At 40.6% G+C, this 16,863-nt stretch overlaps 1 protein-coding gene across 2 annotated transcripts in view; it reads left to right on the top strand.

Annotated features, from left to right (window-relative positions):
• SUGT1 (SGT1 assembly cochaperone of MIS12 kinetochore complex) overlaps positions 1-16,863 on the top strand; it is a 238,643-nt gene that overhangs the window by 202,364 nt on the left and 19,416 nt on the right. For both annotated transcript variants that reach the window (XM_075336843.1, XM_075336842.1), the window contains exons 12-13: positions 2,355-2,442; positions 10,697-10,878. In XM_075336843.1, the coding sequence (XP_075192958.1) occupies positions 2,355-2,442; positions 10,697-10,878 (270 nt within the window). The remainder of the gene's footprint in view (positions 1-2,354; positions 2,443-10,696; positions 10,879-16,863) is intronic.

The following is a 16,863-nucleotide window of genomic DNA, read 5'->3' as shown; positions in this document are numbered from 1 at the left end:
CCTGATCACAGCGGCAGCAGGGAGACCGGGGAGATACCGGGAGATCAGCGCTGGAGGAGGTATTAAAGCTTTTTTTAATTTTAGAATGAGCAGCAGCATGGGGGCCATATCTATATATATATATATATATATATATATATATATATATATATATATATATAAATATGCGCTGCTCCCCCAGCCCATCACCGTGGTGGGGTTTCAGCACCACGGTGATGGACAGCGGCAGTGCATATTATATGAGCGGGAGCAGGAGATCTCCCGCTGCCTCCTGCAGCCTCCACCAATGTTTTGCTAATATTTTTAACACTAAGGTTCAGATACGGCTTTAAAGAAGGCAAATAAGTAATTTTATTATAAAGGTTAATATGAAATACAAACTTAAAGGAAAAGTATGATATTGCGTACACTTTTGTATATTGAACATACAAAGGTTAAGTACAGTTAAATATACTTACATCACCAAGGAGCTTTGGACATCATCTGTCTGGAAGTCAGAGAAGCATGACATAGACAGAGGACTCCTGGACATCACTGCCCGGACGTCTCACGGAGGCAGGAAACACGAGCTTCTGTCTGTGCTATACTTCAGCTGATCTTATAGAGGCTTGAACAATATTACAAGCCTTAAAGTTAATGTGTTGTAGTCTTATTGATCCATGCCCTTTGATGGCCAGTCATTGGGCATAGATGAATCAGAGATACACCACACATCAGACAATGGGGTAATAAACCCACAGACATTCAAATCTCCCAAGAATACACATCAGGTATTTGAAATAGGTAAATGGATATATTGTCTGTTTGTGTATATAGCAAACACATAAAACATCAGATTGTTGAACTAAATAGATCAGAGTTTCTATTTCAATGGATAGCAAACACACAAAACCATCAGATATTTGATGTAAGTAAATCATAAGGTTTCTGTTACAATGGTATATTGTCTGTCTATATATTCAAGACAAACACAAAGAAATCCTTAAGTATATACAAGATTTTGTAACCATGTACACTTTGTCTGTCTGATTAATCAATATGTTATTGTTTAACATAATGTATAGACTAAAAAAATAGCCATTTTTATATTTGCAATACAACCAGCCTGCCTCAACCCCCAGCACCGCTCCAGAGCTGCCCCCACCTCCTCTGGGCCCTGCAGGATATAATCCGTATATTCGGATTATAAGACGCACTCTCTACTTTCCCCCAAAATTTGGGGGGAACAAAAGTGCGTCTTATAATGCGAAAAATACGGTAAATAGTTTGAGGGTGAAATCCTGCTGGCAGATTCCTTGTTAACAAATTTTTCCCTCTTGTCATAAAATTGATATCTAGGCATGGCATACTGACTAAAATACACAGTAGGTTTGGCAAATACTCCAATATACTCCACTCCACTCTTTTTTGGCAAAATAATTTTTACAAAATCTGTTTTAGTACTTGAGAGACACTTAAGTCAAAGCGTTTCCTGCTGCTATTGGATAGTGTGTGCCCCGTGCAGCTATATTGTCTTGTTCTGAGCTAATAGGACATTTATTCTTGTCAGTTGATCTAAGGCCTTCTTCTCACACTGTCAATGCATTGGAAAATGATTGTCCCACTTATTTGTTTGCACTCTTATCATACTTCCTTGACAAAGTGTTATAAAAGAGCAATTTTAGAGAAATGTACCGGTATTCTATTTTTTGTAAGTATTTTCTTTATCACCTGAAACTTGGTGTTTGCTGCACAAAAACAAGCAAACCTCTCTATCTAAACTTTATTTATTCCATAGACTCCAATGTTAAAAAAGGGATCTAGGTGAAATCAGTTAATTATAACTGGCCAAAAAAGTTGTCTGCACAACTTTTTTTTCCAACAGATTGCTGCTGGATCCATTCTAACGAATGACTACTGGATGTGTGAACATAGCCTGTATTATATTGAAGATAATTATATCGAAGATAATCAATTTAAGGGGTTGTCACGAGACATTTACGTCTGATACATGTGGGTTCCACCTATTGGACCTACACTTTATCTTATTTGCATTTTGTCTTTGGTATCCAAATAGCAGTGAATGAGAAGGTTGAGGCATGCGCCACCATCTGTCCGTTTCACTGCTGGTCAGATGCTGGGCAGAATAGGGCATCACAGGACTCCCAATGTTAGATGCGGATGCAGGTAACAAACCACTGGTGTATTTAGAGGTGGTGGCAATGCACTTGCACTCTTCATTCAGTGCTATAGGAGTTCTGAGGACAGCAAAGCAAATTAAAAAGACACAAGTCCATAAATGACAGATGATCTTGGGTTTCTTGTAATCTATAATGTACCTGCTACACACACATTCTGTCGGTTTCTCATTTTAGGTAGAAATAAAAATGAAAAAGACTGAAGCTCTCCGATGGGATAAGCTCGAGGGCCAGGCTGAGAAAGAGTTAAAACAGTTTACACCAGGTAAGATGACCTTCAGAGCCAGGTCTGTTCTCTGCTACGTGCTCCCATGATTTGGGTGCCGAGGTTAATACAGGGAATGTCATCATCTCACTCAATGGTTCCATATAGCTCATACATAAGCTACAGAATGTAGTACCTTGCAAAAGTATTTACCCCCACCCTTTTGGCTTTTTACCTATTTTGTTACGTTACAACCTGGGTTTAAATATTTTTGTCACCTAATTTGTGTGTGATGTATCAGCACTAAATAGCCTAAGATGGGGAAGCGAAGTGAGAAAAATATAGGCACAAAGTAAATTAATGGGATAAAATATATAAAAATTGCAATGTTCATATGCCTTCACCCCGTTTGCTACGGACCCCCTAAAAATTCCTGGTGAAACCAATTACCTTCATAGATCACATGCTTAGTGAAAGGAAGTCCACCTGTGTGCAATCTAAGTGTCACATGGTCTGTCAGTATATACACACCTTTTCTGAAAGGCCATAGAGGCTGCAACACCATTAAGTAAGAAGCACCAGTAATCAAGCACCATGAAGACCAAGGAGATCTCAAAGTTGTTGTGAAGTACAAGTCAGGGTTGGGTTCTAAAAAAATATCCCAATCTCTGATGATCCTCCAAAGCACCATCAAATCCGTTATCATCAAATGAAAAAACTTGGTACCACAACAAACCTGCGAAGATAGGGGCCGTTAACCAAAACTCTCAGCCTGGGCAAGGAGGGTATTAATCAGTGAAGCCGCATAGAGATCAAAGGTAAGCCTGAAGGAGCTGCAGAGTTCCCAAGCAGAGACTGGAGTATCTCTCCATATGACCACAATAAGCCATACACTTCATAGAGCTGTCCTTTATGGAAAAATAGTCAGAAAAAGCCTTTACTTACAGCCAAAAAATGGAAGGTTTGTTTTGATTTTGCCTAAAGACATGTGGGAGATCCTCAAATATATGAAGCTGTGCTGTAGTTAGATGAAGATGAGACCAAAATTGAACTCTTTGGCTACCAAGGGAAATGCTTTGTCTGGTGCCAAACCAACACAAACCACCAACATGTTTCACTGTGTGGATGTTTTTTTGCAGCAGGGGCAGGGAAAATGGTCCAAGTCAAAGGGAAGATGGATGGTGCAAAATACAAGGATATTCTTGAGCAAAATCTGTTTGTCTATCAGTAATATAAAACTGAAACAGAGATTCACCTTCCAACAAGCAACACTCGAGTAGTTTAAGGGGAAATGTGTAAATGTATTAGAGTGACATAGTCAAATTCCAGACCTTGATCCAATTGAGAATCTGTGGTCAGACTTGAAGATTGCTGTTCACCAGGAAAAACCATCTATTTTGAAGGAGCTGGGGCAGTTTTACTTTGAGGAATGGGCAAAAATCCCAATGGCAAGATGTGGAAAGCGCATACTTATCCAAAGCAACTTGCAGCTGTAATTGCCTCTATGGAGGCTCTACAAAGTACTAATTATAGGGGGTTGAATAGTTGTGCACACTGAATTTTTCAGTGATTCTGTCATATTTGTTGTTTGCTTCAGAATAAAAAGAAAACAAAGTCTTCATAGTTGTATTCAAATTGTCTCTCCAGTAAAGGAGACAAACTCTAGTACAGCGCCACCTATTGGAAGTAGCGATCCTAAAAGTCACAAGTGGATTTTTAACAATCCTTTGCAATATGACTCAGGATATATAAGCCAGATCAGAATCCCAATTTGCAGACACGGTGTTTCGGGGTGCTTGCCCCTCGTCAGTGCAAAGTATGGGTTTGTCCGATCTGGCTCATGAGAAAGCTATGTGGGGACCACGGGGGAACACTATTCTCCTTAAGGAGACTTTGAAAGCCAGTCTGGCTGCCAAGTAAGGGGACTTATAGCTGCTATGCCCCTCTAAGAAATATTCAAATTGTCTCTCCAGTAAAGGAGACAAACTCTAGCACAGCGCCACCTATTGGAAGTAGCGATCCTAAAAGTCACAAGTGGATTTTTAACAATCCTTTTCAATATGACTCAGGATATATAAGCCAGATCAGAATCCTAATTTGCAGACACGGTGTTTCGGGGTGCTTGCCCCTCGTCAGTGCAAAGTATGGGGGTGTCCGATCTGGCTCATGAGAAAGCTATGTGGGGACCACGGGGGAACACTATTCTCCTTAAGGAGACTTTGCAAGCCAGTCTGGCCAGTCATAGTTGTAGTCAGATTATTTACCTGAACTGATGCAAACCCTCCAAACCCCCCCCCCCCAAACTCTGAAATACCAGGTCGTGAGGTAGAAAAACACAAAAAATTACAAGGGGAGTAAATACTTTCTCAAGGCAGTCTATCAAGCACTTTTACTTCCAAACAGAGAGATTTTTGGTATGTGCCATCTATAGTTTATTTATAAGCACCAACGTGCATTTTAAAAGGAATCAGTCATCCTTTTGTGTTTTTTGTTTTTTTTTTTTGTTTTGTTTTTTTTTTAGTTGTTAATATGGCCATTCGGAAGATAAGCCTGCCTCCGGTCTTCGTTATATAGGATTCTTCATCCTCTTCTCTTCATAGTGCTATGATGTCAGGTGCGCGTCCGGAAATCCGATGCCTGTATGTTATGCCTGCCATCTTTCCCCTGTACTATGAAGCAGCAGTGACTCGCCTGTGTACACAGAAGGGCGGAACAGTGCAGGGAGGGACAACTGGCGCGAGATTTCCAGCCGCGCACCTTACGTCACAGGGACACCAAGGAATAGAAGGGGAGGAGGAATCCTTTATAATGAAGACTAGAGGCAATCTTATCTTCCGGGTAGCACACACCCCATAGCCTGGAAGGTAGAAGATATAAAAGAGGATTTTTGCCAAACAACCCATTATCCAGGAGGCATACAGGTATGGTTATTTCACCATTATACCACCTGTATGTCCATATTGTTAACTAGAAAAATGCAAAAGGTGACAGAGTCCCTTTAATTTCCTGCCAGTGCACTCAGACTTCTGTGTCTCATATTTACAAATGTAGAGCATGTAATTCTCCTCAAAGTTACCCTGTGTGTATCCAAGCCAGATTACATAGTCCTCCACTTAAGGCTGCTTTACACACTGCGACATCGCTCAAGCGATCTCGTTGGGATCACGGAATTTGTGACGCACATCCGGTCGCTTTAGCGATGCCGTTGCGTGTGACACCTATGAGCGATTTTGCATCGTCGCAAAAACGTGCAAAATCGCTCATCGGTGACATGGGGGTCCATTCTCGAATATCGTTGCTGCTGCAGTAACGATGTAGTTCGTCGTTCCTGCGGCAGCACACATCGCTCCATGTGACGCCGCAGGAATGAGGAACCTCTCCTTACCTGCATCCCGTTCGCAATGCGGGAGGAAGAAGGTGGGCGGGATGTTACGTCCCGCTCATCTCAGCCCCTCCGCTTCTATTGGGCGCCGGTTCAGTGATGCTGCTGTGACGTCCCTGTGGCGCTAAACGATCCGCTCCCTTAGAAAGGAGGCGGTTCGCCGGTCACAGCGACGTCGCAGGGCAGATAAGTAGTGTGACGGATCCGCGCGATGTTGTGCGCCACAGGCAGCGATTTGCCCGTGTCGCACAACCGATGGGGGCGGGTACCCACGCTAGCGATATCGGTCACGATATCGCAGCGTGTAAAGTGGCCTTTAATGCTCACATAACCATTCTTTTTCATAGTCTGTCAAGGAAAAGATACATAAGCGAGATGTATATATAGACAGACCTGTTGTACTATATGCGAATTGTAGTTGTTACTTTGTCAATTATCATTAATTTTTGTGCTGATCGGGCTAAGGCCCTGTGCGTACGCTGCGGTTTTTGCCGCCATTTTGCTGCATGAATTGCTGCAGAAAATGTTCATAACCTTTCTGCAGTCATTCCCCTGCACAAGCTATGGTAAAAAAAAAATGCTGTGCGCACACTGCTTTTCTTTCCCTTTCAGGTTTTGCTGCAGAATTTCTGCAGCAAAAAGAATGAGCATGTCACTTCTTTTCTGCAGTTTTTGCCATAGCTAATGGTCAAAAACCACAGGGAAAAACCTGTGGAAAATTTGTGGCAAAAACCGCATCAAACCACAGTAACACCGCATGAGGTTTTTAGGTGCAGTTTGCTGCTTTTTTTTTACCGCATGTGCGGTAATCCTGCAAATGCTGCAGAATTGTCTTTAAGAAAATTCCTTTTTCTAGTGCGCACACAACCTAATAGTACAATTGTCCTACAGATGCTGAAAAACTACTCCCAAAATAGATTCCAGCTCTTCCTTCCTTAATTTCCTCTTTTTCTGGCTGCATCAGAAACCTGTCCCACTACTTGGTTGGTAATAAAGTGCCACCATAAACACTCAACTGCTGGGGTTGTCTGTGTGCCACAACTGAAATCTATGCCTGCTATATGCTGGAGTAACTTCCACTATAATTTATGGCAATTTTTGGTCTAAATTAGAGTCATGTCACAGCTGGCATTCCTTTTCCCACTAAGCTTTTTATCTACTTTTTAAGAAAGGTGACTAGAGCAGCTCAAAATTGGGGGAAAAAAGTCAAAAATTACTTATCAGATAAGCCTTGTACCACATTTTATACATTTTTCTAACTTCCCAGTTTGTTTCAAAAACACAGAAAATGTTGCTGACTGAAAAATAGCTGCGGACAAGATTATCTCCTGTTTACTTGTCTTTATGTCTAGTATTTCCGTCAATGGGACAGAATTTTAGAGACAGATCTGCTTTCAAACCTTTTTCGTACATCAGCAAAATATTTACGTCTGAAGGAGTTATCTTAAGGCTGGGGCCACACGGGGACTACTGCGATCCCCTTGCATGACACTCTGCTCATGCTGGCAGTACAGCAGAGCCGAGTGTCTTGCGTGTGTCCTTGCAACTGAGGTCCGTTCGTGCGAGCAGACCTCAGCTGCGGGGGGCGGGCCGGCACTCAGGAGGGGAGGGAGGGATTTCTCTCCCTCTCTGTTGCATAGCCGGCTATTGCCATTCTCGCACTGCACTAGCGGTACACCAATGTACCGCGAGTGCAGTGCGATTTTTCTCTCACCCCATTCACTTGAATGGGTGCGAGAGAAAGAGTCTCGCATTACAATCGCAGCATGTTGCGATTGTTTTCTCAGTTCGATTGGGGCTGAGAAAATAATCGCTCATGTGTGCTGACACACAGGCTAGAATTGGTCCAAGTGGATTGCGATGTTTTATAGCCGTGTGGCTTAGGCCTAATATGCAGCAAGAACTGACTGTAATCCACAACTGGGATCCTGCTGCAATGGCCAGAATGAGAAATCATGGCCTTTTAACCCCTTAGATCCATGGTCAATAGCAACTACATTATCTAATCCGTTAAACTGAGGGACAGAGCTCCCTCTGTCACTCCCATCACCCTCGAAATGTCATTGAAGGATGGCGATGGGTTGTTGGGGATGTAGTCTTACCGTATTTTCCAGAAAATAAGACCTACAACGACAATAAGCCCTTGCATGATTTTACAGGATTTTTTAAGAATACTTGAAATATAAGCCCTATTTAAAAAAAAAAAAAAAAGCCCTAGTTTGTGAAAGTAACATTTGTGGAGGAGGGACTGAGGAATTGCCTAGGGCCCCCACTCTTAGGGGTCCCCAGCATTTACTTTCCAAAGTTAAAAGTGGTTAAGGACCTTTGGTGATATCATGGTCCTGTGACGGAAGTAAAGCGCTGACAGCAGCAGCGGCCCTGTGTACCAGCCAAGATCATCACGGGGTCTGTGTGCCTGCGGTCTACAAGAAGCAGGTAAGAGGACACCGAGGGAACGGAAGACACTGAGAAGATTTTTTTGTGGGACCCTTACTGGAATGTAAGCCGAGGGGGGCTTTTTCAGCATAAAAAATGTGCTGAAAGAGTTGGCTTATACACGAGTATATACAGTATATTGTTTGTCTAGTGAATATTGCTATTTTTGAATATATGTTGATTTTTTTTTCTTGAAGAATAAATCTGGATTGTTGTTCATGGGAAAAAACAAATAAATCATGCCCTGAAATTAAGCACTTGGCCATCTTTCAGAGCAAAAATTTATATAAGACCCTGTCTTATTTTCGGAGAAACCCTGTAGTAGGCTGTGTGGGGTTATGCTGGCTAAGTAATACACTGCAATTCAGAGAGAGTGTAATGTGCAAAAAATTGAGTGGTTACTTATTAATTGTACCAATAACCGTATAATCCATCCACAAAATAACAAGCCCTCATATAAATTAAAATCATTGCTGTTGGATGACTGGAATGAAGAAAACTGGCAGTGTCAGGAAGGGGTTAATCAATTTTTATGACATAATATAAATGTAAAGAAACTAAGGTTGTTTTAGCCGATCTAGGTTGGAATGATATCCTCTCGGCTGGTTGGTCTGCCATTGTTTTTGTTGTGTCGGTTGAGTGAATGTAAAGTATATTTCCCTTGACATCTGTACAAATCTGGTGCTCCCGTATTAATACATTGCGTTGTATTACACACCATTCAGGCCCTTCTGACTTTGTTTTCATACAGACTTGAATTTATTGTCTTTCCTGGCATTGAATGTTATGACAACCACCCGCGCTATTTTTTTTTTGTCAGTGTCTATGGAGAGAGTGTATGTCATTCAGACCCCAGGCTCGTTAAAAGGGAATCTCTCTACACCAAGGACATTTTATAGTTCCTTAAAAAAAAAAAAAAAAAAAAAGCCCCACTATTTGCCTTTTTGATGTGGCTAATGTTTTTTGTAAATTGTGTGTCCTGCACAATATAAAAAAAGTTTTTACTTTGTACTTTGGGGGGCTGTTGCTTAGTGGGTGACAATTATCTTTTAGGAGTTGTCTAATCTTCTGGAGTGCACTGCTTCCGGACCTCACATAATACTCGCCTATGGGGCAGTCCAGTCCATAGGGCGTCGCTGGTCTTGATCCGGCGCCTCCTCTCTTTTGATCTCCTTCATCCTTCAATGCTTTTTGTGGATGATGCGTCCTATGTTATCCACACAATTTCTTCCATGGCACATTTAAGTGCACTTTTGTCTATCCTGCCAAGGGCAAAGCAAAGTACTGTACTGCGCATGTGCAGGGAAAGGTCAAAGAGCACAGCGCATGCGCAATACAACACTTTGCTCTGCTCTCGGCAGGGCAGAGAGAAGTGCACTTGCGCCAGAGCACGATGGAGGACATTATGTGTATGACATAGGACATGTCATTCACACAAAGCAAGGATTGAGGACGTCGATCGCAAGAAGAGAGGAGGCACCGAATCAAGATCAGAGATACCCATCAAAGTAGACCGTCCCATAGATGAGTGTACTATACCGTCTTTTTTGCGTTATGAAGGGCGGCTTGGTGTATATATACAGCATTTTAGAATGCTGTATATAAGAGCTTAAAAGAGCTAGCTATACTTTTATATGGGAAAAATCTGGTGACCGGTTTCCGTTAAAGATTTCCATATTGTAAAGAATGGGTTTCAAGATTTCTGTTTGCTTTCATTTATTAAGAATTTTTGTCAAGTGTGTAAAAGATACCTGTCATGGACGTGGGATGAACACATAGGTGCCCAACTCTAGTATGCATATGATCAACATGGGGCCTGAGCAAATGTGCATCCATTCGAGAGTAAACCATATAGGCCCCTATTAAATGAATACAAACAGATCTTGAAGATTGCAACTAATTAATACAGAGCATATATTCGAAATTAGTGCAATATGTCATCATGGAATAAATCTACTGATGGGTACAGAAACGCATTTTCTATGCAATGTGTGGTCCATGACACTAAATCTTGGGGTAATGGCTGTATGGACTTTTTTCTATAAAATGCCACTGTGTGGGTTTTGTGTTTGTAAATCCATGTAGATCTGACAAATGGGAAGGATCAGTGAGCAATGGGCTTGTAGGTCATTCCAGCAGGGTATAACTAGAATGATAGGGTAAAACAGCACTGCACAAATGCCAGATATTCTCTTACTAGAGTTCTGTGACCATATTTGCTTTCTCGCATGTTCCTCAGTATATATTGCAGTGTTAGATACTATTCAATCCTGTGTACTGTATGCCTGCACAAGTTTTATGCTTGACACCTTACAATTGGGAAAATTAGATCCTACAAAGAAATCCGAGTAATGTATGACGAAGGGGATGCTCTCTTTAGTTTGTGAAATGCAAGAAAAGACAGTTTACTTTTCCCACATCTCTGTTTGCCCCCACTTTACAGCACTTACCACAAGATCTGTCATATTTTTAATCAAAAGTATATCTACATTCTAGAAACCATGCACAAATACCCATCATCCTCTCATTATACCAAGAACTGGGATAAACTGGTGGGTGAGATCAAAGAAGAGGAGAAAAATGAAAACCTGGAAGGGGATGCTGCACTAAACCATCTCTTCCAGCAGATTTATTCCGACGGCAGTGATGAAGTGAAGCGCGCTATGAACAAGTCATTTGTAAGTATAAAATATGTTCATATATCCAATAATTACAGTATGGCAGCTTATAGTGTATAACTGATTTGGGCCCGCAATCATTGTATATTGTCACCAGTATATTCACCCCCCAAGCCTGTTTTCACCTTCTTGACCGTGCCAAATTTTACAAATCTAACCAGTGTCACTTTATGAGGTGACTCTAGAACGCTTCAATATTTCCCAGTGATTCTGAGACTGTTTTTTCCGGACACATTTTACTTTGTTAGTGGTAAATTTTGATCGATATGATTTGCTATTGAGGTCCACTCATCCCCATTAACTCCTTAACGACCGCGGTCCGTAAAATTACGTCCTAGCGGTCATAATGTTACTGCCCGCGGTCTGCCGGCAGCAGCATGCCGCGATCGGCGCACATCTCAGCTGATTTTCACAGCTGAGATGTGTGCCTGCTAGGCACGAGCAGAATCGTTATCTGCTCGTGCCGTTTAACCCCTTAAATGGCGCTGTCAATATGTGACAGCGCCATTTATAAGCGCGATCGCGGTAAACTTTTACTTACCGCCCGATACCGGAAGTCACGTGACGTGATCACGTGACTTCCGATAGTTGTCATGGTAGCACAGGGTCATGTGATGACTTCCTGTACTACACATGAATTGCTTTCACTTTCGCTGTGCCAGCGGCACAGCAAAAGTGAAAGAGAGCGTATCTGCTGTTTACAGCTGTATAGCTGTGATCAGCAGATAATGCAGAGCGATCGGAATGCTGATCGCAATGGCCCCCTAGGGGGACTAGTAAAATAAAAAAAAAAGTAAAAAAAAAAAGTTTTAAAAAATTAAAAAAAAACCTAAAACTTCAAATCACCCCCCATTCGCCCCATTGAAAATTAAAAGGTTAAAAAAATAAAAAATATACACACATTTGGTATTGCCACATTCAGAAACGCCCAATCTATCAAAATATAAAATCAATTAATCTGATCAGTATACGGCGTAGCGGCAAAAAAATTCCAAACGCCAAAACAACGGTTTTTTGTTGCCACAACTTTTGCGCAAAATGCTATGAGGCGATCAAAACGTAGCATCTGCGCAAAAATGGTACCGTTAAAAACGTCAGTTCGAGACGCAAAAAATAAGCCGTCACTGAGCCATAGATCCCGAAAAATGAGAACGCTACGGGTCACGGAATATGGCGTAAAACGTGCGCCACTTTTTTCGGTCAAACTTACGATTTTTTTTTTAACCCCTTATATAAAAGTAAACCTATACATGTTTAGTGTCTACGAACTCGAACTGACCTGAGGCATCACACCCACACATCAGTTTTACCATATAGTGAACACAATGAATAAAATATCTCAAAAACAATAGTGCTATCGCACTTTTTTTGCAATTTTTCTGCATTTGGAATTTTTTTGCCGTTTTCCAGTACACTATATGGTAAAACTTATGGTTTCATTTAAAAGTACAGCTCGTTCCGCAAAAAATGAGCCCTCACATGACCATATTGACAAAAAAATAAAAAAGTTACGTCTCCGAAAAAGAATGTCGAAAAAAAAAACGGAAAGCGAAAAATCGGCCGGTCGTGAAGGGGTTAAGTGACCTCCAGGCTCCATGACCTCTGGGCTATGATGAACGGTGAAACTCCAGCCACCGCCAAGTCACTCGGGAAGACTGGGGCCGGCCTCTGTGATGTCAGGTCAACTGGAAGTTGACCTGACATCACCGGATCTCGGAGGTCACAGAGCCCGGGGGTCATGTGATGGGGATGGGCGGACTGCGATAGTGTGGCTCAGAGGCAGAATTGGCTGCAAAAGGTATTTGAGAAAAACCTTCCATATGAGTTTTATAGCGATGTGGCCACTATGCTGAGTAGTGAACTACACTTTAATAAATAACATTTCCAACATGTCTACTTTACATAAGCACTATTTTTTAAACATTTTTTTTTATTAGGAAGTTATAACATTTAAAAGTTAATCATCAATTTCTAATTAGCAAAATCATTTTTTAGGAACCACATTACATTTGAAGTGACCTTGAGGGTCATGTGTGACAGAAAATACCCAAAAGGGACACCATTTTAAAAAACTGAACCCTTCCAACTGCTCAAAACCACATTAAAGAAGTGTATTATTCCTTTAGGTGCTTCACAGGAACTAAAGCAAAATTGAAGGGAAAAGTGGGCTCAGAGGGAAGGATCGCTATTTTAATTTGTGAAAATTGACTGGAATAGATAACTGATGCCATGTCGCGTTTGCAGAGCTCCTGATGTGCCTAAATAGTGAAACCCCCCCACAAGTCACCCCATTTTGGAAACCACATCTCTCAAAGAATTCATCTAGATGTATGGCTAGCACTCCCTCTTCCAGCCCCCTAAATGCTGTGATTGTTATTGATTGCAGAATTCAGGGGATTAAACAGCTAGGGGCGGTGTGGACATTTTCCCTGGCTGTGACAGCCGAACTCCTGGTCTCAATCGTGTAGACACTGCTCCTCTGTCCACATGAGCACCATGACATAAGTTTAGTTCATTTTTCTGGAACCCCTTCCTGACCATGATGTAAACTTATGTAAAATGTTGTGAAGGAGTTAAGTGTTTGTGTTCTTTATGGGAAAATCAAGCTGGAGAATAAATTGCTGCTAGATGGCTTGTTCCATGTGGGAACATCGTCTGTTGCAGGAAACATTTGGAGGCCCCACATTCACATTAGGTGGTTTTATGATATTGCCGTGTTCAAGTGACTTTACTCTAATATGTACAGGGTCCTTATTGCTCTGATCCCATTAATGTTAAAGTATGATCATGTTAGGTTTCTTTGAACGTATCCCAACAGTCTATGTGCTATGTATCGTTTTACAGATGGGTTGATTACTATGAGAATTTTGCTTTTTCTTTTGCTCTATAGTCCTTAATTCTCTGCAAACGTATTAGTGTCATGCAATGTTTGATATATATTTATGGTCGAAAGTGTTCACATCTTAACATTGTTTCAGAAAATGAAGTATTTCTCCTAGAAAATGATTGCAGTTACGCGTTTTGTAATACACATTTATGTCCTTTGTGTGCATTGGAACAATACAAAAAAAGCCAAAAACAAAAAAATAAGGCAAATTGGACATAAATTTACAAAGAACACCAAACATTGGTGGACAAAATTGTTGTCACCTTTCCAAAATTGTGGGTAAACAACTTTGTTTGAAGGATATAATACTATATTAAAACCACAACTGAAACCAGATGAAAAGGGAAGAAGTGGATTCAATCTTTGCATTTTGTTAACTGTGTGTGCTACACAAATCATGGAGAACAGAGAGAAGAGAACGATCTGTGGACCTAAGAACCCAAATTGCCAAAAAATATCAACTATCTCAAACTTAGAAGTCCATCTCCATAGATCTTAATTTTTTTTTTCCATGGTGCGCAATATAATCAAGACGTTTAAAACCCATGGCACTGTAGCAAATCTCTCTGGACATGGGGTTGCTAAATTGGACCACTGTCATTGTGTAAGCTCTGTTTTACATGCATATTATTCCCTAATTGGCCTATTTTCCATATCAATTATCTAGGACCACTGTCCTGCTTATATTAGTAATATCTGCATATTTAATAGCGGTTCTTTTAAGCCCATACAGTTACCAACATATTTTTGGTCTACTATTCTATTGGCCTTGCCTTCAGGGACGGTACTTTTGAGCTTGGTTTTTTATCTGGCTCTTTTGATCGTAATACTAATTGTCCTTGGCAAAATTGTATGAGCATATTCATAGGGCAAAATCCCTTGGTATTTTAATATGGTTGAGGTACCTTTGCACTTTTAATGTTATATTATATTTTATTATACGAATAAAGGTTACGTTTTACCTTAATTCTCATTTTGGTACATTTTGCGCTATAGCACCAAAGTCAAAATTCTTCTGGGAAAGCACATCATTCATGATGGGCGTGCACTAGCATGCTCAGGTGCTCGGTATTCTTAACGAGCAGTTAATGCTCGGATAGGCATGACTCAAGTACGTGTGTATAATGGAAGTCAATGGGAACTCAAGCATTTTTCTGGGAAATCGTCCGAAAAAAATGCTAAAGTTCTCCATTGACTTACATTATACTCGGGTACTCAAGTCGCACCCATATGAGCATTAACTGCTTGTTATGAGTACCGAGCATGGTAATAGTCGCTCATCACTACACATCATTTTAATGTTTACTGAAAATGGAATGAGGCCTACAAAGAAAAGAACACAGTACCTACAATCAAATATGGTGGAGGTTCAAAGATGTTTTGGGGTTGTTTTGCTGCCTTTGCCACTGGGTGCCTTGATTGTGTGTAAGGCATCATGAAAACTGAAGATTACCAAAGGATTTTGAGTTGCGATGTAGTGCCCAAGGTCATAAAGATGAGTTTTTGTCCGAGGTCATGGGTCTTCCAACAGGACAATGACCCCAAACATACTTCAAGAAGCACCGAGAAATGGATGGAAACAAAGCACTGAAGAGGTCTGAAGTGACCAGCAATGAGCCCGGACCTAAATCCCTTTGAACACCTCTCGAAATATCTTATAATTTCTGTTGGGAGAAGGCATCTCCAAATAAGAGAGACCTGGAGCAGTTTGCAAAAGAAGAGTGGTGCAAAAATTCCAGTAAGAGGCTCGTTGATGGTTATGGGAAGTGATAATTGTAGTTATTTATTCCAAAGAATGTACAACCAAATATTAAGTTGAGGGTGCCGACCATTTTCTCCGGCCCAGTTTTGGAGTTTTGTGTGAAATTATGACCAATTTGCCTTTTTTTCCTCAGTTTGTTTTTTTTTTTTGTGTTGTTCCATTATTTACAAAGTAATTCTCACAGAAAACTAATGCAATTGCATGTTTTATTTTACACATTTATTTCCTTTATTTTTTTAGAACAATTTAAAAGGTGTGTGCAGGTCTGTATTTGGCAAGACAAAATCATTATGTTAGGAGCTTTTTACGTCACCCTCCATACTAGTATGAAAATTACTATTCAAAGTCGCAGTTCCCAGATCTGGCTTTAACCTCATTTGTACATCTGACTTTTCTACTTTCCCACAAAAAGTGTCTAGAGTGGTAGAACATAGCAAAAGTTGCATGCAGGAATAGTGTCACTAAATTTGCGTTTTTTTGTTGTTTTTTTTTGCCAGAAACTGTTTGTAAAGCCTTTATAAATCCCCCTCCTACAACCCCCTATATTTCTGCTGCTAAAATTGGAAGTTCCTATGTTGCCTCCCTATATGATGATTTGAGCATTCTTTCTAATAGGATTGTGTGAGCCCAGGCAGCAGGGTGACATTTACTTACTGATCTGTACTTCTAAAGCGCTAACCACACAGGAGAGTAGCGCTTCCAGTTTACCAGAAGTTGCGTGCACTGATTGCAATTTATAGATGTTTTCTTTACAACCCTCCTCCAATTTAATTTTCCTTCCTGTACAAGTCCTTTACTTTGAAATCCTGTGGTAGCTATCTATTTCATTAAAAACAAAATAATAATGTAAAATTATGTGCCAAGCTCATAAAAATGGACGGAAATGAATTTTCTTCTTGAAATACTGTTTTTCCCAGGACTGCAATTGTACCAGCTTCTGGATTGAAAAATGACTGATGCAGAAAAGAAAATTAACATAATCTTTTTGTGCAATAAAAACCTGCTAGCTCTATTTAATGAAAATCGAATGTGACTAATAACCATTTAAAAACGCTTCCATTTTAGCAGCATGAAGTTGGAAGCCTGAAAATTTACAAAGATAAAAAACAAAAACCATTTTATTTGGAATAAAATTGACACACAATGGAGGCAGTAACTTGGCTATACCATCACTGACATGCTGATGTGTATTATGCCTGGATGATGGAGGCGGTAGAGGTGAGATAGCAGGGGCGAACAAAAGCACTATCATAAGAAAGAGGGGTCTTTTTTTGTTTTTGTTTTTTTCCCCGATTTTTACATTATTCCCAAATACTACCTTTCACGAACAGGGGGG

Source organism: Anomaloglossus baeobatrachus, chromosome 2 (assembly GCF_048569485.1).
Source record: "Anomaloglossus baeobatrachus isolate aAnoBae1 chromosome 2, aAnoBae1.hap1, whole genome shotgun sequence".
Classification (NCBI taxonomy): Eukaryota; Metazoa; Chordata; class Amphibia; order Anura; family Aromobatidae; genus Anomaloglossus; species Anomaloglossus baeobatrachus.
Note: the sequence above shows the minus strand (reverse complement) of the source record. Positions and strands in the feature narration are given on the sequence as shown.